This window comes from Myxocyprinus asiaticus, chromosome 41 (assembly GCF_019703515.2).
Source record: "Myxocyprinus asiaticus isolate MX2 ecotype Aquarium Trade chromosome 41, UBuf_Myxa_2, whole genome shotgun sequence".
Classification (NCBI taxonomy): Eukaryota; Metazoa; Chordata; class Actinopteri; order Cypriniformes; family Catostomidae; genus Myxocyprinus; species Myxocyprinus asiaticus.
Genome location: NC_059384.1, coordinates 2232922 through 2255474, shown reverse-complemented (window position 1 = coordinate 2255474; position 22553 = coordinate 2232922). Strand labels below are relative to the sequence as shown.

The 22553-nt window shown below is 36.5% G+C and overlaps 1 protein-coding gene across 1 annotated transcript in view; it reads left to right on the top strand.

The window, feature by feature from the left end:
- The window catches only part of LOC127431505 (potassium voltage-gated channel subfamily H member 2-like), a 285270-nt gene that overhangs the window by 110861 nt on the left and 151856 nt on the right, over window positions 1–22553 (top strand). Inside the window, exons 3-4 of the mRNA XM_051681945.1 lie at window positions 20055–20210; window positions 21050–21538. Coding sequence (XP_051537905.1) covers window positions 20055–20210; window positions 21050–21538 — 645 coding nt within the window. The remainder of the gene's footprint in view (window positions 1–20054; window positions 20211–21049; window positions 21539–22553) is intronic.

The window sequence follows — 22553 nt, the reverse complement described above, 5'->3', positions numbered from 1 at the left end:
GGTTTGGCTGCTTTCAAACAGAAAAAGTGCAAAGTGTGAATGCTAATGCTGTAATCATCTGATGCAACTGAATATGAACGTTCTTGCACTGAATGCAATTAAAAGGGTTTGCTTAGCTCTGCTAATTTGATTAGGAAGCTAACTAACACTTCCTGGAAGACAAATGCACATTAAAGTCAACATGAAATGAAATTTGCAACCCATTTCATTTCACTGCACCCTCAACTTTTGCTTTTTTAAAAGAAAAGGAGGGATGAGTCGAAATGATCATTTTTTTGTAATCAGCATTATGCCACAAATGCTGTCGATTGAGCTTGTATTGAACCCGGAAAATTCCTTTAAACGTGCTTTTGTCTGCGGGTCGTTGGGCTGGTTGCAAGTCTCCTGTGATTGGTTTAACCATTTGATGTTTGTTCACAAACATCCGAGTTGGTTTCTCTCATCTCTCGGAATAATCCTGTTTCTCTGGCCCATATAGTGTGACACACAATAAACTGCAGTGGGAAATCTCGGTTCCCTTGATGCTTCAGCCATTGTCATTGGCCGAGTTAATAAGGACTAACCAATCAAAGCTTTCAACTAATTGGAGCTGAGCGTCGAGGACTACAGACACGGCGATACATCAGAGCAGGTCCATTACTAAACTGTGAGTCGACACTGGATTCATTTTCATTGACAGTAACTCCTGAGCATCTCTCTTGGACCCATGACAGACCTCTCATGGGTGCTTTCAGAGGAAATGAAGAGTTCGCGCTTCTATTGTGGCTTTAGAAAAATCTCAGCTTTCCCTGCTAAGAAAATACAGCACTATTCAAAAGTTTACACACACTTTATTGCATTGATATTTCTCTACGTTTTATGTAAAGGCTTATGCTTAAACTCTTGAAATTAGTTTTCTAAACAAATATAAAAATTTTCTATGTAAGAATTTCTTTACAAAATTAACCAGAAGTGGTCGACCAGTGTGGGGTTTTTCAATGGCCTATACGATATCCAGAAAGTATTAGATAGATACTGTATATGGTACAACGGGGCTAAATGCCGGTCTGTGGAGAGTGAGGTCCGGGGAAAGTGATTTAAGGATGGTTAAGGATTTACACCTGTGCTAACACCTGTTTGTGTTTCCAGTGAGCTGTGGTGGAGATAAAAGGGGAGGAGACGGCAGCAGATGAGAGAGAGAGTCGTGCTTAAACCGCCTCTGTGTGTGTGTGTGTGTGTGTGTGTGTGTGTGTGTGTGTGTGTGTGTGTGTGTGTGTGTGTGCAGAGTGCGTTTCAACTTGTAAATAAAGAACTGTTTATTGGAACACAGTACGCCGTCTCCCGCTTCCTCCTTTCCTGGAACTAAGGGATTTGTTACAAACATGTTGTTTTTTTAAGTGGGGCGAATAGATTTGTTATGAAGAATGTTCAAAGTGCACTCACATTGACTGATCCAATCACAGTGAAGATTAATTTGTTTATAGAATACTTGAGATGTTATGAAATGCCAAATGTCATTGAAATTAACAGGGAATTTTCTGTAGTTATTTTGAGTAAGCTTTAACTTAAAAGCATCTTGCTGTCTCAAAATTGTTTGCATTGGTTAACACATTTTGCCCTATAACTATTGGCCATATATTTACATGATATCACTATACCCCCCCCCCCCCATCACCTATTTAAAAAAATGCAATTTTAATCAAAACAACCTTCCATTATTATTTCTTGTCACACAAATGATGTTGCTCCATCAATATTCAATAAAAATAAATACGTTTTTTCGATCTTAAAACATTTTGTGACCAGAAAAATGCAAATTTTCTTTAAGGTTTGCCTTTAGCCCCATTGTACCGTATGCTATACAATTTAACAATAACTACTGCAACATAATATTTGGACTCACAATATTTAATAGAATGATTTCATGAAAATAATGTGACTGTGGCGACATTTTTGCAAAATGACATTACGTGGCTCATTACATGTATCGCGGCAGTTCCGAGGTGAAATGTCCACTGTGTGGCGCTAAAAACGAGTTAGCAAGTTTAAGGTCAATGCTCTATTGAGTTTTAAATCAACAAAACAGACCTCTCTCCCCTAAACCTTAAACCTAACTGATAGTGTCAGGAAAAAGCAAATGTGAGATGAAAAAAAAAACAATTGCATAATTTTGTGGTGCTTCGATAAAACATTCGGCTCACGTGTGGACTCGTGTGCTCTTCAGGACTCGTACCCCGCTCCTTTACATCACAAGTGTAATGCTCTATCAGTTGAGCTATCGCACAATCTGATCGCACTTGAACAAGCTTGTAAATGTAGTTGGTTATGTAATGCATACGTTAAAATGAGTCATGCGCTATAGTAAAAGTGTTTAGATGTCATAAGATAGTATTGTGTGAGGAACAGGGTGAAAAGTAATTGTTTATAAAGTGATAATCTGCCGTTTTACTCTTGATTTGTGTGAAAGTGAATAAACGTCATTGTTGTTGTAGCACCTCCTAGTGTTCATTTAACCTGGAAACTGCTGTGATACGTATTAAAAAACCATATCAATTATAATAGTATTGATTTTAATAGCTTCAGACATTTTTCACAACACAAAATCGTGTCTACTTACTGAGATGCCCAAACCTCATACTGATGGCTTTAAGATGATCAGACCGAATCTCTTTTTAACTCTTTTTGTTCATAAGTACATTTGACAGAATTTGACTATATCATACAGTTTTCCACTGCATTTACATTAGCAAATTTCTTGGTTTTTATTCTTGGATCTTCATGTTTTGTACGCATGACAGGTTAACCACAGATTTAGTTTAGATTATGTGCTCAACTATAAAAAACTGAACTTTTTAACAGCACTTAAGGCTCTTTCACACCAATCGTGATGAAGATTTTGAATAGAAACAATGGATTGTGCATGAAAGCAAAAGGAACATGTTTTTCTTTTTTGCAGTGAGTGTCACATAGTTTTTCTCGCCTGCCGATTAAATGCCTTTACCAATAAAATGTACATTTTGAAACAGGTGTCTGGAGCTGATGAAGTAACCAAAAACAGCACAATTGGTGACGTTGAAGCTGATATTAAATGCTGAAGGTACTCAAGAACGTAGGTTCTCTTAACATATAAATCAAACAAATCAACAACATACTCTACAACACTTCTTCTCTACTTCTAGAGCAATCCATTTTCTTTTTTCTTTTTTTTCTGATTGGCTCTCTAGAGAACTCGCTTGCTTGTTTTTTATACTGTAATTCCACGGTTGATGGGCGGAGGGCACACCAGATGAAAGGTTGCACCACTTACAGTTAACTGTCGATCAGTGCCATCTATTGTAAGGCATGAATGTGCTAATGGGAATTATTTGCCTCGCTTTTGGTGTAAATGGCTCCAATTATTCATAAATAATATAGTATGTGTTTTTAATCTTATGATAAACAAAATTTCTTTAAAAAAAATAAAAATAGGGTAGAATTTTTTTTAAATAATTAATATATATATATATATATATATATATATATATATATATATATATATATATATATATATATATTATTATTATTATTTTTTTTTTTTTTTTATATTTATTTTTTTATTTTTTTATTTGTCCTAACTTTGTAAACATGTAATTCTGGTTCTGTTTACTCTACCTCACATTGAAAAGTCTCATTTTATTCCACTAGATGGCAGAAAGCACTAGAATTTTTTTTGTCAGATCTGAAATGTAGGTGGCGCTCTAACGCATTTTAGCCCTCACAGATGTGCTCGTCCATAGACATTCAGTCTAATTTTCAGTTCAAGCACCACCCTCATTATTTCATTGAATATCTCAACCTCTGAGTGCTCTAGAAGCTCAATCAAGGTGTCATTAGAAAGCTGAGATGCTCCTCTTGGTGATAATATAAAAGATTATCATCTATAGAAGAAAACATATATTTCTGATGATTTGTTTTGCATGCTTTTCCATCTGATATAACGAAGATATAACATTGAATTATTCAGCCAAGCAAGCTCACAGACAAGTAAACAAATGCTTTTTTTTTTTAAACTGCATAAGGTAAAAGCATTTATAAAGTTTTTAGCTATTTGAGACTTACAGCAGCAGTAAAAACGACGTTTGTATTTGATGACTTACATTTTGTGATTCTTTTGAACATCTTCTGAACTGTGTTATTAGGGCAACAAAATGTACAGTCTGTACAACTGTACAGTCACATTCCTGAGAGAGAGAGAGCTTTCATTTGATATATATAACATGTCCATTTAGGTGCTATGCCAAGGAATTTTATTTTTATATAAATAAACTACCCCATTACCTCTAGGGGGCGCTAATTTTCAACGCGAATGTTTTGAGGCCTTATTTTGTTATTTTAAGCAACATAAATTCAGAAGTGATGGATATCTCTGAAAAGTTCAGATTCTAAGCTTTCAAATGATACCTTATATGCCTGACTTATGTATACAGATACTTTAACGTTTTAAGCGTAAACTTTTTCGCAATATAGCATCCCCCTTTGGACCCGCCGGTGGGTCAGTATGAAATTAAGGGAGAATACAGTGAATTGTATTTCTTAAAACACAACTGGATTTCTTGTACAGCAAAAGTGAAAATTTTCTCAACTTTTGGTCACTTTTCCTCTTTCCTTACAATTCACCATTACTATTGAAACTAATGGATTCACAGCATCCTCTGACGTACCACAAACTCAATGAACATCACACTCTGTACAAGTAAATTGCTCAATTTTATGTGTGTGTGTGTCCTTTATCACAGCAGAATTTTTAATGGCTGTTTCCTGCTTCAGAGTAACATCTCTGCTATTCTTCACACACACACACACACACACACACACACACACACACACTTCATCCCATAATTCAGTCGGAGTTCTGCTTTCCTTTGCTCATTAATTTTCCTACAGTGAGGGTTCACCTCATATTTGCAACAACTTTCATGCAAATCACAATCATACAGGAGTCTGTCATGTATTTGCGTGTCAAACCAGAACAAAACAAACATCTGCCTGCAAATATTTCCATCAGGTTCCTATCCACAACATTTTAAAAACAAAGATTAGATATCAAACAAATGACACTGAAACACATCACATCAAAATGTGGATATTCGGACATCAGTTTTTCTGGTACAGAAAGGCACATAGCCCGGATGATTCATCTTTAATTCAACACAATTATCTTCAGGCCAGGATACAAATATTCACTTACAGAGAATACAGCAGCAGGGTTAGCGCTGTACACTTCCTGTCAATAACCTGATAAAAAACAGAGAGAGAGAGAGAGAGAGAGAGAGAGAGAGAGCAGCAATGAAACAACAATGATGCACAAAGATGAGTCCAGATTTACCCTATACCAAAGTGATGGACGCATCAGGGTAAGAAGGGAAGCGCATGAAGCGATGCACCCGTCATACATAGTGCCCACTGTACAAGCCTCTGGAGGCAGTGTTATAATCTGGGGTTGCTTCAGTTGGTCAGATCGAGTCTCAGCAACATTATGCGGCAATAAAGTGAAGTCAGCTGACTACCTGAATGTACTGAATGACCAGGTTATCCCATCAATGGAGTTTTTCTTCCCTGACGGCACGGGCATATTCCAGGACGACAACGCCAATATTCATCGGGCTCAAATTGTGAAAGAGTGGCTCAGGGAGCATGAGGAATAATTTTCACTACAGAGTCCTGACCTTAACCCCATTGAAAGTCTTTGGGATGTGCTGGAGAAGACTTTACGGAGTGGTTTGACTCTCCCGTCGTCAATACAAGATCTCGGCCAAAAAAGAATCCTACTCTGGACGGAAAAAGTTGTGACGTTGCAAAAGGTTGTCAAAACAATGCCATGACGAATGCGCACCGTAAGGAGGTCCAACAAAATATTAGAGTATGCAACTTTTTTTTTTTTTTGGCCAGGCAGTGTAGATAGATAGATTTATAGATTGATCATATAGTATGTAACATATTATAGTTTCCTTTTTTATCTTCTTATTATGTAATGCCATATACTAAGTATTCTCTTACTCTCCAAGCCTGAAAAACCATCAAACTGCAATATAAACCCAAATCAAAACCATAATAATCCATAACGTGCTCACCTGACCCCAAATAACCCTTAAGATGTCTAAATGTGTCCTAATGTCTAGTCATGGAAGCCTGTGCAAACAGACTGAAGATGTGTGTGTATATGAGAGACCAACAGATAACAATCCAAAATCAATGTTAGCTGGAGGAAATGGCACTCGTTTTCAGCCCCCAGGGGCCCATTAAGGGAGGGCTCACATTGTTCTGACTGTAACTCCAGTCTTTGCTCCCTTCCCTTTATCAATGGCCTGTCTAAGCTGCAAGCACATGATGCGGCACAACATGCATTCTATTGTCATTTCTGTCGCATAGCTACTCCTACATTTTAAGTGTATATCTTTATAAGTTCACTGAAATATGTCCACAATACCAGGACCAAGGTTCTCGATGTTCATTTGTGACCAGGTTATGTAGAAACAGGCATTAATAGAAGTTATCCTAAAGCAAATACAATTCTTTATGCACTATTATCTGTTACTTTAACTTTTCAGCGTTTGATCTGAAATTCACAAATCAAAATCTCCAGTAAAGTCTTGGCGAATCCATTTGGGTCCAATAAAATAAAGGATAAAATTAAAGTTCACGGATGTACAAGGCGAGAATTGAAGGTTATGCTCATTTGTGATCAGGCGAGTGCTCAATTAGGTCTAGAGGGAGACGACCTGCCAGCCACTGGAGTTGTTGTACATTTCTCTCTCAGTGAGATACCACGCTTTTATGAGCTAATGAGAAAAGTCTGACCGTTCCCTCCCTAAAATACATTTTTCAGATATATTTTCAATGAACTTCTAATGAAATGAAAAGTGTTCTTTAAAGAAGCTGTCAGCAGACTTTCTAAGGACAGTGAAGTAAAAATAATGCAAAAGCTGAGGTTAGATTATAATATCTACCTAAGTAACTACATAACTAAAGGCGGGCATACACGGTGCGATTTTCGGCTGTCGTGCGAGCTCCCGACCGTTTTTTTCCATTTGGGAGAGATCGCGTGGAAATCGTTGGTGCTTGTGTGGTCATGGCTCGCATCGTATGAGAGGAATTACGAGCGGAGCCGAGCAGCTCACGACCTCCCGATATTTAAAAAAAAAAATCTACCTGAAGCTGACCAATCAAGAGAAGGTGTTACAACTCACATGATCAATGAAAACTGAGTGTTCATGAAGCTTTTACACATTTGGAGAAAATGGTCATGTTAAATCTGTGTTATAATATTCACGAGCACATCACTGGGAATGATTCTACAGGAACGCCATGCTTTTCTCTGCTCTTCAAACAAATCATTTGCTATACGGGCTGCGCTAGAAAACAATCTTTATCACTCTGATGGACAGAGTTATAACATTTCCGTCATGGTCTATTTTTATTCGTCATACTTGCATTCGTTTCAGTTCTAGGGCTTCATTTAGGGGGTATAGCATCTGTTACAATTATATATACACGATTTTTTTAACTCCCCAAGTGCATGTCTGGTGAAACAAAGGACTTCTAGATTGAAAGTTATACCTGTCAATCAACTGCTGCGCTAATAAGATTTTTAAACTTTGCCACGTGTGGCTTTAAAGTGCATTTACATGAACAGGACCTCATGGATCTTCTTCAGAATGTCTGCTATCGACATTCAAACAGTGACACAGATGAGAAGGACATAGCCTACATCTAAACCTGAATTATATGACTCCAGCCAGGTCTCCTAAGCAAACAAATTGGCCCGGTTGCTAGGGAGGGTAGAGTCACATGGGGTAACCTCCTCGTGGTCGCTGTAATGTGGTTTGTTCTCAGTGGGGCGCGTGGTGAATTGAGTGTGGATGCCGCGGTGGATGGCGTGAAGCCTCCACACACGCTATGTCTCCGTGGCAACGCGCTCAACAAGCACGTGATAAGATGCGCGGGTTGACTGTCTCAGACGCGGAGGCAACTGGGATTCGTCCTCCGCCACCTGGACTGAGGCGAATCACTATGCGACCATGAGGACTTAGAGCGCATTGGGAATTGGGCATTCCAAAATTGGGAGAAAAAGGGGAAAAATCCCCCCCCCCCCCCAAAAAAAAAAAAAAAAACTGAATTATACAGGTAGCCAACTCCACTAAAATAACTCTGAATTCTGCACTAAACATATTTGCGCTTAAATTAAATCCAAGTATAACCGACAGAAACAGTGCGCACATTTTCCGCACTTTTTTATTAATCTTGTACATTTTCTGCACTTTATTATCATGCTGTAACTGGCAGCAGCAACACACTGAGGTTATGATTGATGTGTGCAGTCATAAAATCACACAACCTCCCTTCAATATCTCAATCTGTGAAATGTTGGACAGCATTTGTAATAATTATTCATATTTATTATTTATTTATTTTTTAAATCTGCAGATGAGTTTTCAGCTAATGCAGCTCCTGGCCATGCCAGTCTTCTTTTTTTATTTCTAAATCGCAAGCTACGAGGAATTAAAGCAATATCTTCATCTGGCTTTATGTCTTATAATGATAAATAGCTCGAAAATTCATACGATTGCTCAGGAATTCACCAGGTCGTAAAGTCGTGTCATGTACGATTGCACCAGTATGATTTTCATATAAACTGACTCGTAACGTGTGCAGGGGCTCACGACCTCCCGAGTGTAAGAACTCGCACTTTGTATGCCTGGCCTAACTAACTGACTGACCGACTGATCAACTAACTAACTAACCAACCAACTAACTAGCAAACTACTAACTAATCAACCAACCAACAAACCACCAACTAACCAGCTAACTGACAAACTTTCGAACAAAACAACCATTAACCAGTTAACTAACCAACTAACAACTAACTAACCAGCCAACCACTAACTAGCTAACCAACCAACCAATTATCTTGCTAACCAACCAACCGACGAACAGACCTAACAGCTAACCAACCAACCACTAACCAATTAGCTAACTAACCAACCAACAACTAATTAACCAGCCAACCAACCAACGACTAAGTAGCTAACCAACCAACCAACCAATGAATTTGCTAACCAACTATCCAACCGACCAACCAAACAACAAACCACTAACAAACCAAACAACTAACTAGCTAACAACTAACCAATCAACCAACCAACCAACCACTAACCAATTAGCTAACTAACCAACCAACAACTAACCAACCAACCAACCACTAAGTAGCTAACCAACCGACCAACCAACCAATGAACCACTAACAAACAAAACAACTAACTAGCTAACAACTAACTAACTAGCCAACCAACCAACCACTAACTAGCTAATCAACCAACCAATTAACTTGCTAACCAATCATCCAACCAACCAACCAACCAACCAACAAACCGACAATCCAACAAACCAACCAACCACTAACATACCAACCAACTAGCTAACAAATAACTAACCAACCAACAACTAACAAACCACTAACCAACCAGCTAACTTGATAACCAACCAACCAACCAGCCACTAACTACCCAACTAACTAACAACTAGCTAACCAACCACTAACTAACTAGCTAACCAACCGAACTGCTAACAATTGACCAACCAATTAATCAATCATCCAACCAAGAAATGAAAAAGTGTTCTTTAAAAGAAGCTGTCGGGAGATTTTCTAAGAAAAATGAAGCAATAATGACACAAAAGCTGGGGATCAGGTCAGAACTGGCATTCAGTTTACAAAACATTTTAAGTTTGATGACTACAATTCATTATAGGAGAAGTGTGTGATTTCTGAGCCCAAAAGAATTGAAAAAAAAAAAAAACGTTTCAAGTTTTATAATATCCAAAGAAAATGTAAGGGGCACTTGACCATGCACAGTTCGCCACTGCAATGCTAGATTATTAATCATGGTTTCCAGGGTGTTGTTTACCGTTCTGACTAGGTCTTTGCTAGGTGGTGTTTGCTGGCACAACACTGCAAAAAATTATTTTCAAGACAAGTATTTTGGTCTTTTTTTTTTTTTTTTTTTTTTTTTTAATTATCTAAACATTCTTAAAACATGATTTATTTACTTGTCAAGCAAAATGGGATAAGATATTAAGTCTCGTTTTAAGATAAATCTGACAAAATTTTGTGAACTTTAGACTTAAAACAAGAAGAAAAAAATCTGCCAATGGGATGAGCGCAAAAAAAAAAAAAAAAAAGTTTATTTTTCTTACCCCACTGGCAAACATTTTTAAGCATAAATCTCACTAAATTTGATTAGATTTCTCCCAAAACAAGGCTTAAAATCTTATGCCAGTTTGCTTGTCAAGTAAATAAATCCCGTTTTAAGAATGTTGAAAATAATTCTTTGCAGTGAAGTAAAAAGAGTCCAACTTCAAAGCACAAGTAAAGTGATGTTTGCCTTAGCAAACAGCATTAATGATTTCCAAACAGGTTTCCTAAACATCCCTTCCGGCCCCATCTCTTCCATTGGCCACCATGCAGATAATCCCGCCCTTAATTTACAACAAAGTTTTGAAAGTGTCACACAGTCACAGTGTTTGCACTCTTCAGAAAGTCAAACTACCGATGCCGTACTTACTGGATAGTTGACCCTGAACATTAAACTGAGTTACGAGAAAGTATTTTAACGGCCAAAAAGTGACACACTTCACCTTTAAGATATTTTTGGAAACATCAAAGTCGGAAAATGTTCCGAAAGCAGATTAGACGTCTTCATGTATTAGTGTAACTGTATCTCCTGAGAGCTGATGGTTATGGCCGTATGCTCAGGTGCACTTGACGTGTAATCCTGCAGCGTGGTTTGTAATCTTCTGCTAATAGTGTTTGTGATATGAGACAGTTATTGAATCCTGAGTGTCACTCAAGCATGTTGTACTTTGACAGATCACGCAAAGATAAGCTAACACGCTCGTGTATTGATCGCCACATGGCTAGTGTGTGTCATAGGTGTAATATTGACCTTGTCAGATCTGCACATTATTACATTATGTAAATGAATCACACACTGTATTAACAAACACAATGATCTGTATACCAGTGTCTCATAAAACCAGGAAATATCAGGGAATGTTACAGTTCTGATATACAAGGCTGGAAAATCATGGAAATAAGAGCTTATCTATATGAAAATATTCAATAACTATTCACAACCTATTAAACAAAACAGCACTGCTCACTTTGCTGATTTCTATGAAAAAGCATTGGAAAAATGGCACATGGAAAAAGTGTACAAAGCAAGGTCATGAGAATATAGTTCGAACTGTTTCAGTCTCTCCCATCAGAACATCTTTACTAGTCAAAAATCAACAGTCATTTTGATTTTTTGACTCACCTCAAAAACCAATCACTGAGTGAAACCTGAGCTCATTTGAATACAGATGGACCAGGACGAGTGAACACACCATCTGTTCTCCACCACTGAGAGACAGAGAGACTACTAACAAAAAATACCATCCACTGACCACCATGATATTCTTGGATGCACCTTTAAGTGCTTTAAAAATAGCATGAGTAATGCATACAGTTAGTTAAACATTTACTACAAAAGTATGCAGTATATTAAAGTACCATGGCATTATCATCTGACATCATTAGTGCACTATGGTACCACTACATTTTACTTTTTTGCAAGCAGTTTTTGTGTCTGTGCTTCAGGAATGATCATTTCTCAGATCCCAGATCAGTTGATACATACAGTATAGCTGTGTATTAATACCTAGCAAGCCACCTAAATAGACAACACATTTTTTTTTATGTACTGATATAATGTGTGATTATTTTTTATTTACATCAAAATTATTGGTGCTGACTGGGCATCATGATATTCAGAGCTCAGTAATTTGCTGTCTAAATTTAAACTGACCACAGATATGTCGATTACAGCATGCAATAAACATAATTATCATTAATCAGCAGCACATAAAACATTAATTATATGCTTATATCAATATTTGGCCTGTTTGATGAATGATCACTCTTTCATTTGACTGTAGAACAGAACAGCTGAATATCTGAGACTGTTTCGCCCTCTAGTGTTTAACATGAGCATCTGCATTACACCTGCAGACCTTAGTTATCAAACAGACAGGTTCAAATAAAAATATATACATAGAAAAATCTCTACTGTAGTAAAAGAAAGCTCAAATGCAATCAAAACAATCCATGTTTTACCTTACAATAGCAGAATTTATTTTAGTACAATGCAAACATATATATTATTTTCACACTACAACTCCCCTGTGTTAACATGTTTTTTAACCCCAGGTTAAAGCAACTTTTAACCATGGGTTAGGCAAAATTTCACATCATTTTGCAGATTCTGTGGTGCTAACATTGAATTGGGGTGCCAAAGGTAAATGTGAACAGTATGGAACAACAAGATAACCCAGGATTATGTTATCCAAGGGTTAAAAATGACCTTAAGTTAACAATTTCAAGTATTAAAAGCTTTAAAATAATATATATATATATATATTGTAATATTCTGTCAAAGGTAAGAAGGTTTCAATCTCTGATTAATGCAAACTCACATAGGAAAACATTCTCAAACAGACAGAAGACATTCACGTCTTTGACTTTCATGCACTCTGTGAAAAATGCACTCTGTGAATGATTCATTACGCCTCAGGCCCAGTTGTGCTGTTATGAGTGATCTTTGTTTCCTTGAGAACTGTAAACGCAGCAGAAATGTTATTCAGAAGCGTCACATATCCCATAATACACAGTGATGGAGAGGACATTTTACCTGATGAATGAGGCCAATAAAAGCTTGTGTTGTGTTCTGTAAAGTTTGTCATCAAGATGTTTTGGGAGTTCAGGATGTGATGGCAATTTAATGGCTACAACTTAAAGAAAACAGATTTGTCAGCACAGAAAAATACAGATGAGCTTCAGGGGTCTGTGAGAGAATTATTGCCTGAAATACTTTCAAATGTCAGGAGACTTTCATAAACTTGATATGACTATATACATACAGTTATACTGTCTATAATAGTCTGAACTGCCACAGGACTGGACTGGTTTTGGAAATTATATGAGATCTGTTGATACCTAGGCTTTCTCTTAACATCTGGCCAGTTAACTTATTCTGATGTCTGTGTTTTTTATACTGTGCATATACTAATATAATGTCAAGCCTCAACCTCCCACCAGATGGCACTGTGTCCCCTCATAATGGACTAAAAAGTCATAAGCAGAAATGGCCAACAAGCTCACTGCAGAAATGTTTTGTCTTGTTTCCATGTTAGAAAAACTTTGAAAAGAGCAGCATTACAAGGTTATACTTTGGAATGGCAAATAAACAAACGTTTGATTGATAACATAAGACAAAATTCTAATATAAGTTTGTTTTTGACACTTTACATTTATGCATTTGGAAGAAATTAAAAAATGTAAATGGTTCCCATTTTATTAACACATTTGTGAACACTAAAACAATCTTTAGGTTATCAAGGATGTTGACACCTTGTTGTTGGGGAGATTTTATTCCTAAAATGTTGAAGGTAAAACTACATTTTGCTAAAATATTCTGGGGATAAACAAAAACATCTTCACAACATCTTAAAAACATCTTCACAACTCCTTCAAACATCTTTAAAACTTCTAAACATCTTCACAACATCCTCAAAACATCTTCACAACATCTTCGAAACATCTTCACAACATCTTAAAAACATCTTCACAACATCTTCAAAACATCTTCAGAACATCTTCGAAACATCTTCAGAACATCTTCGAAACATCTTCACAACTCCTTTAAACATCTTCACAACATCTTCAAAACATCTTCACAACTCCTTTAAACATCTTTAAAACTTCTAAACATCTTCAAAACATCTTCACAACTCCTTTAAACATCTTCACAACATCTTAAAAACATCTTCACAACATCTTCGAAACATCTTCACAACTCCTTTAAACATCTTCACAACATCTTCAAAACATCTTCACAACTCCTTTAAACATCTTCACAACATCTTCAAAACATCTTCGAAACATCTTCACAACTCTTTTAAACATCTTTAAAACTTCTAAACATCTTCAAAACATCTTCACAACATCTTCACAACTCCTTTAAACATCTTCACAACATCTTAAAAACATCTTCACAACATCTTTAAAACAACTTCACAACATCTTCACAACATCTTTAAAACGTCTTCACAACATCTTCTCAACATTTTCGAAACATCTTCAAAACTTCTTCAAAACATCTTCACAACATCTTCGAAACATCTTCACAACATCTTCTCAACATTTTCGAAACATCTTCAAAACTTCTAAACATCTTCACAACTTCTTCAAAACATCTTCACAACATCTTTGAAACATCTTCGACAACATCTTCACAACTCCTTTAAACATCTTTAAAACTTCTAAACATCTTCACAACATCTTCACAACTCCTTTAAACATCTTTAAAACTTCTAAACATCTTCACAACATCTTTAAAACATCTTCACAACATCTTTAAAATGTCTTCACAACATCTTCTCAACATTTTCGAAACATCTTCAAAACGTCTAAACATCTTCACAACTTCTTCAAAACATCTTCACAACTTCACAGCATCTTCACAACATCTTAAAAACATTTTCACAAATCCTTTAAAACATATTCAAAACTTCTAAACATCTTCAAAACATCTTCACAACATCTTTAAAACATATTCACAACTCTTAAAACATCTCAACTTCTTTTAGACATCTTAAAAACTTCTAAACATCTTCACAACATCTTCAAAACATCTTCACAACATCTTTAAAACGTCTTCACATCTTCTCAACATTTTCTAAACATCTTCAAAATGTATAAACATCTTAACAACATCTTAAAAACATTTTCACAACTCCTTTAAAACATATTCAAAACTTCTAAACATCTTCACATCTTCAAAACATCTTCACAACTCTTTTAAATATCTTCACAACATCTTCATAGCATCTGTGAAACATCTTCACAACTCCTTTAAACATCTTCACAACATCTTTTTTTCATATATGTCTGTCCGTCTAGCATTCTATTTTTTTGTCTGTTGTGAGGTTTTAAAAATGTTTTGTATTGATTGTTTCTCTCTCTGGATTTGCATCATAATCCCCACTCGAATGTTTTACAGGAAGGCTTTTCTTGAGACAGGAATGTTTAGGTCACATCAGGTCATTGTGAGACATGTTTATGCCCACTCTAATCTTTCTTTAAAAATCTGGGATAATCTTTGTCTAGTCCTGAGATCTCACACATCAGGTGTGATGCTGCAGTACCTTTGATGAAAGCAGGAATCAATTAAATACTGCTGAAGAAATGCAACATCTATCTGACAGTATAATATAGTCGGTGATGTCAAACACCCTTCACCAGACAACATGAAACATGCATGGCACATTTCTTTTCTAATGTGACATTTTCTGAGTGAAACAGAATATTTAGGGTAAATTAATGTTGGGCGGAATTGATTTTAATTCATCATGATGTGATTGGATCATGGAAAGTTAAAATGCGATGTTATTTTCCCCCGCCCCCATAGACTTGGTGACATCTGCAAACAGGAAAAATTATTTTTGTAGTGAAGAAATTTATTGCATTTTGATGAAAGATTATTAAAACAATTTAATAATAAATCATATTAATTTAACAGTTATATTTCGTAATTACTTCATAGCAAAATGTACCTATTTTCTTTTATTCTCTACCTTACTGTAAAGGATTTTGAGGCAGGAAATGAGTGATTTGGGTCTCAGATCTCTTTGTTGGGCTTACATAACTGCATCTAAACAAGACAAAAGACCTACATATGTAGTGTGTGTGTGTGTGTGTGTGTGTGTGTGTGAGAGAGAGAGAGGGATTGAATGTGCCATCTGAATTTTCGAGTGGATTAGTCTTTTAAAAAGGAAGCATAATGAATTAAAGTCAAATCCCTCCTCCTGACGACTATTAATCTGCACATGTGTGTGTGTGTGTGTGTGTGTGTTATTTAGCTAGAAATGTTAGCACTGGGATTATGTATTTTTCAGCACACTGTGTGTACATCATTCATATATACGGTCAGATCAGGAGCGGTTGAAGCTTGTTGAGGATGTTAAACGTTTGAATTTCACATACATCACGGATGTCACGTACACACACTAATCGTCGACTCACAGTCCAAAAATGTGTCTCAGGTCTGTTCTGATAGGCTCACGAATGGTGGGGAAAAAACAATGCTACACATATATGCAAATAATAAATAGCAACTAACCATATAATCATGCATAGTTAGGGTAGCAAAATAAATATTACCAACTCATCAATAAAACTTCCATATATTTATTTATTGATGTCAAAAGCCGTGAGTCCAATCAAATTCTACAGTATTTTGGCAAAAATGCATTGATCACTTAACTAATAATATTATTATTTATAATATTATATAAATTTACTGTTTGACCCAAGATTGCAAGCCATTTATGTAATTTTTTATTGTACTTTTTTTCCCCTTTTCTCCCCAATTTGGAATGCCCAATTCCCAATGCGCTCTAAGTCCTCGTGGTGTAGTGACTCATCTCAATCCGGGTGGCGGAGGACGAATCTCAGTTGCCTCCGCGTCTGAGACCGTCAGTCCACGCATCTTATCACGTGGCTTGTTGAGCGCGTTACCATGGAGACATAGCTCATGTGGAGGCTTCATGCTGTTCTCTCCGGCATCCACGCACAACTCACCACGCACCCCACTGAGAGTGAGAGCCACATTATAGTGACTACGAGGAGGTTACCCCATGTGACTCTACCCTCCCTAGCAACCAGGCCAATTTGGTTGCTTAGCAGACCTGGCTGGAGTCACTCAGCATGCCCTGGATTCGACCTCACGACTCCAGGGGTGGTAGTTAGCATCAGTACTCACTGAGCTACCCAGGCCCCTCATTTATGTCAATGTTAAAAAGGTTTTAAAGATGTAGTTCACCCAAAAATAAATATTATGTCATCATTTAGTCAGCCTCATGTTGTTCCAGACTTGTATGAAACGTTCTTATTTTTTTTGGTGGAAAACAAAAGGAGATGATAGACAAGTGTTACCTTTTTGTTGTATGTATGGATGCACAAATATGAACATTTTTGGCCGATACCAAAACTGATTTTAACAAAAACCTATAGGCCGATACAGATATTTTGCTACTTACCTTTGACTTTATGTTGTCATCAGATCACTGAAGCGTGTTGACTGTTCTAACAATAAATAATTTCCACTGAACATTGATTGGAGCCACAATAAAAGATAAATAGAAGTTAAATAACTAAAAAATTAACTAAATATGATAACATGATGATTGATATGAAAAAAGGCTATTTTGTACTTCTAAAACATTTGTGCACTTCTGTTTTTGCAGTTTAAAAAGCAACCTTTTAAGGTTTAGTAATTGCACAAAGCCATATTGAGATTTCAATCTTAATTCAATTAATCATGCAGCATTAATGGATATCATACCGATACCTCAGAAGTCAAAGTCTGCTGGTGTCCAAGTGTTTTGGATGGTTTTCCTCATCATGTAGCCGATAGGTAAGTGCCGCTTTTCCATATCGCCGTTTTCATGCTTGTTGCTGATATGCAGATGGTGGCCATTAAATATCGGCAGCCGACACATCGATGCATCTCTAGTTGTAAGGAAAAAAACTGATTCAATGAAAGTGAATGGTGACTGAGAAGAACATTCTCCATAACATCTCCTTTTGTGTTCAATCGATGAAAGAAAGTCATACATGTTTGGAACAACATGACGAACAGCATCCTTTAAAAGAAGAAATAAATGTTTTATTTTACACTTTTGTGTGTTTTCTTGTCAAATGTTTTGGCAGATTATTCAAATTCAAAATAGATGTTTCCAGCTTTGCACACTACTGTGTAAGCATGTCATAAAAGAAATGTGTTATGTTCTCTTTTCATACACAAACACACTCATATACACATTCATACATGCATATACACGCATGGGCAGATGGCGTGTGTGAACCTGTAATCCATGTGTAGTTTCTCTGGTCCAAACACAGCTGGGATTATAGACGGCCAATCTCCAGTTAGAGCATCTCTGTCCGTCTGTTTGTTCATTGATGAGAATCTGTGCTGTCTGTCAGTGTTGTGAGACTGTCATTCTACCTGTTTCCTGTCTTTCTGTTCTCGTCTCAAGGTAAGCGTGCTCAAACATCAGGGCTTTAAGATGAAATCTCAAACAGTATGAATCAGAATCTGACCGATCTGAAAGGTCAATGGTTGTGTGTCAATACATCAATACAACTTTTTTTTTTGTTTTAGTAATCAAATATGGTGGATGTTGATCTTGGTGGTTTTGCTCGCTGGCATGTTTGCAATAGTGCCAACCTGTTCTGTGTAAAGTAAACTTGTGCATTGTACTTGTAGTAAGATAATCTGTTGTGACACTTTGAATTTTGACCAACGTGAAAATGGTAGGATGTTTATCCTTGTTTTATAATAAAACTGAAACATACTGCTGCATTTTCTGTGTGAGATATGTTTGTGCATTGTGTGTATCTTCGTCACACACTCACTGACACACAGTATTTGGTAATCAGGCTTCATTTTGCTGGCAGATGATCATTGTTCACTTAACTAGTCCAACAGAGGATTCCCACGATTCAGCAACATGTCCTGCAATATGTTCATATTTTTGGGATCTAAGCTTCTTTTTGTATTTGTGTAATAGAAATATGCATAATAATTAAACCTGATGTAGTTTGTTTGGTCATTAAACAACAACAACAACAACAACAACAACAACAACAACAACAACATTAATGGAGACCAAATCGTTTTGGCATGATACTGGGACAGTAAAAGCAAAGTTTTTACAACATTTGGGACAAACACTAGTATAAATTGGAAGCCGATCCATTTCAATTTTATATTATAATTTCTATAATATATACATGTATATTTTAGGTGCTGTAACTGGTCACCATTCAGATTTAGTTATTAGTTCTGTGGCAAGACAAATGATAATGTAAAACATTTAGTTTAAAATAGTTTTAGATGGAGTATAGCGTGTCAACCTGATGGACTTATTTTTATTTTTATTTTTATTTTTCATTTCAGAAACTGTTCAAACGTATGGAGTACCAGATTACTCAAAAATAAATCATTAAATATGCATTCAAATATTTAAATAAATTATTAAATACATAATTTAACTGTTAAAAAACTATAAAAATATTAAATTAATTATTAAATCACTAAATAAACCAATAAATGTCCCTTGCATTAGTTTGCGTCCATTTGCATTTTAGCATTATCTTTGCGTCGATGTTTCATTTAAGCATGTTTTGATTTTCAGGGTTTCAGTTATACACATGTCACTCAACGACAGTGGGCGTCACCTTTCGAGGTATCAACACCTAAGCCAATGTTACGGTTATTTACAGTATATAATTACTTCATCTGCAAATCTCTTATTGTACCAAGATCAGCCATAGCTGCAATGTGAAAAAACGTGCCTAAATTCACTAATCAAAAAAAAGTCCAGAGAAACCGATTTTAAAAGGTGACGCACATCGGTGAGTAACAAGCTGATAGCCGTAATCCTGAAAACGAAAAGACACGAAGCTCATGCTTTAATGACTAGAAACAACCCTTATGCTAAAATTAAAAACAAGGAATATTTATTGATTTATTTTGTGATTTAATGATTATTTAATTATATATATCGTACGATTTTATGATAAACGATTTCATTATGGATTTAATTAATTATTTAAATATTTATTGCATGATTGCATGGCCCTCCATACAAAAGGAGCTGCATATTGTATTTGAAATGGTATTTTTATTTACGGATGCATACTTTGGGACATAATTCAAATGCAACTGCAAGTTGAGTATTTGCGTTTGCATTTACACATTGCGAACGCACAGTGTCAGCAAAAATTCAAATGGAAATGCAAAACTAATTGTCCGAAAAACAACTACTCAAATGTAGTAATACAACTCTTTTTTATGAATGCATGCTAACATGTTAATAATCTTTAAGAATCAACTAACAGGTCGCTGATCTCTGCCTCTGTTTCTTTGTCTCAGGTGCGTGTTTCCTGAGTTTAGTGGACGTGGTGCCGGTAAAGAATGAAGATGGCATCGTGATCATGTTTATTCTGAATTTTGAAGTCATGCCAGACGAGAGACTCCATGACACACAAAATTTGAACCACAAGTTGCCTGTCCTACGGCGCCATTCAAGTACGCCATCGAAATCCTCTCCTCTTTCTCTAATATGTCATCATACACATACGAGTTTCACTTTTAAAAAGTAGTTTATATTAAAATATATTTTGAAATATTTTATCACAGAACACATATCACAGAAAAAAAAAAAGAACTAAATTTTTTTGCCATTAATGAAAACATAACCTGCAAAAACGGCTTGTTCAGAAATTTTCACAATGTTGACATCAGAACCGTGAGCTCATTAACATATGACCGCCCACATTTACATATTAACACATTTTCAGCCTTTTGCAATTTCAGTCAGTTCAACTGGGGTGTTGATACTCATTTCACATGGAAAATGGTTCGCTAGTCTTAGCTGGGGTTTTTACGTATTGAATTCAAAAATTGACATGAAATAAAAAATTTAGTTTTGTGGCTTTTAGTGTATGTCTGCTAGATTTGAGATCATCTGTATGCTAGTGTACTTCTGAACATTGACCATATTGACTTTTAGCAGATTTGTTTTATATTTAAAATGTAAATCTTTCTCTTTTGGGACAATATACTAAAAAAAAAAAAGAGATGACTCATCTTGCACTACACGTATTTTTGTCCAATCAAACGCTCTCTAGATTGAAAGTGTCAATCAAATAGTAAGTAGCAAATCATGTTTCATGGCTATGACAAAACTAAAGCCTATTGGCTGTTTAGAAAAGGAGACAAGCCCCATATGTCCCACTTAAACTTACAAACAAACAAAATACATCAACACATAAAAAACTGCATGCCATTTCACGCTGTCTGTTTGGTCTTTTTTACATCGTTTTGGTGTGCGAAACATTGACTTTCTCTCTTTCTCTTTGCTGTAGATCGAGCTGGCGGGATCCGTTTACGCCTGCCTCTCCTGAACTCTCGGAACAACAGTAAATCTTCTCTCCGGGACGATCCTGAGGTGGGCCGCGGAACAGGTTTCCCCAGCAATTCCCACCTGGAAAGCCACGAATCCCTCACCCTGGATGAGCTGTTCTCCCTCCCCGAGTCTCACCCTACCACCACCACCTCCATCGTTTGCACGCCATCCTCTCTGTTGCCTGAGTATCAACGCGACCTCCTGGGCAGCAACCCCTCGTCTCCACCCCCTGCACAGCCCCACCCCACCACCCTGCCCTTGGTTCACTCCTCCCCGCGGCCGCAGAGGCTCAACCCGGATACCTCGGTGTCCAACTGCAGCTTGACGAACAGTCGCTCACGTGAGAGCTTTCACAGCATGCGTCGTGCATCTTCAGTGGACGATATCGAGGCCATGCGGCCCGAATGGGACCGCAAGTACCGGACACACCCCACCAGTTGCAGCACAGGTGAGAAAACCAGGAAACAGTCAGTGAGAGTTTGTGAACTGATGTTTAATGTAACGTTTGCTGTGGTAACTAAAAGTCCTGTCTATCAATTAGAAGTGCCAATCAGCTTATTGGCAACGGCACCGCCAGGTCTTTAAGACTGTATTTGCTGTAAAGCCTGCATGTGCATTAGCAGGAGTTTTGTTTGACTGATTCAAGTTTAAGAAGTGAAATTATACCATTTATGTCAGATTTTCTTGGTCATTTGACATATGATTTTTCAAACAAACATTTAGCCAAGGGATGTGCAAAATTCAGAATACCAGAACGGACTCCTTTTCAATTCATTAGTTGCAGTCTAAATCGAATTGGCCACGCCCCACAGGATGTTGAATTAGAATGACAGGAGAAAGAAAAAAATACAAAGAAATTAAAAGGCAGTTTCATTAGTCCAACACAAGTTTTGCGAGAAAACATAAATAAATACATAATTAATTTTGAGTAGTTATGCCAAATAATCCCCTTATATGTAGATTAGATATATTTCTGGTAGTTCAAAATTGTCTAAAACAATTCAAACAGAGAAACAGAATTTAATTTTGCCATATATCACAACAAAATGCCCATCACATTGTTTTCAGATAACTTTGATGAAAATAATACATATCAAATAAAATATAAAATGTAATCTGTTGATTAGATAAAATATTGGTTAATAAGAGCATTTTGGTAAATGGGAAAACACCATTGTGGGAAAAGTGTTTTTCCATCATGGTCCATAAAATGAACATTTATAACTGTTTTATTAACTAAAGAGACTTATTTTAGTGGATTAAGAACTTAGTATATTGTTTGTTTTATTCTTATATCAGCTGACAGCAACGTGTTTTGCATTGGGTTCGTCAATGTGTCCAGTTCTCACAGTACGCGTCCTTGCTATTTTTAATTGTCGCTCTACACTGAATGTTGTGAGCCACAACATTAAAACCACTGAAAGGTGAAGTAAATAACATTTATTATCTCAATACAATGGCAC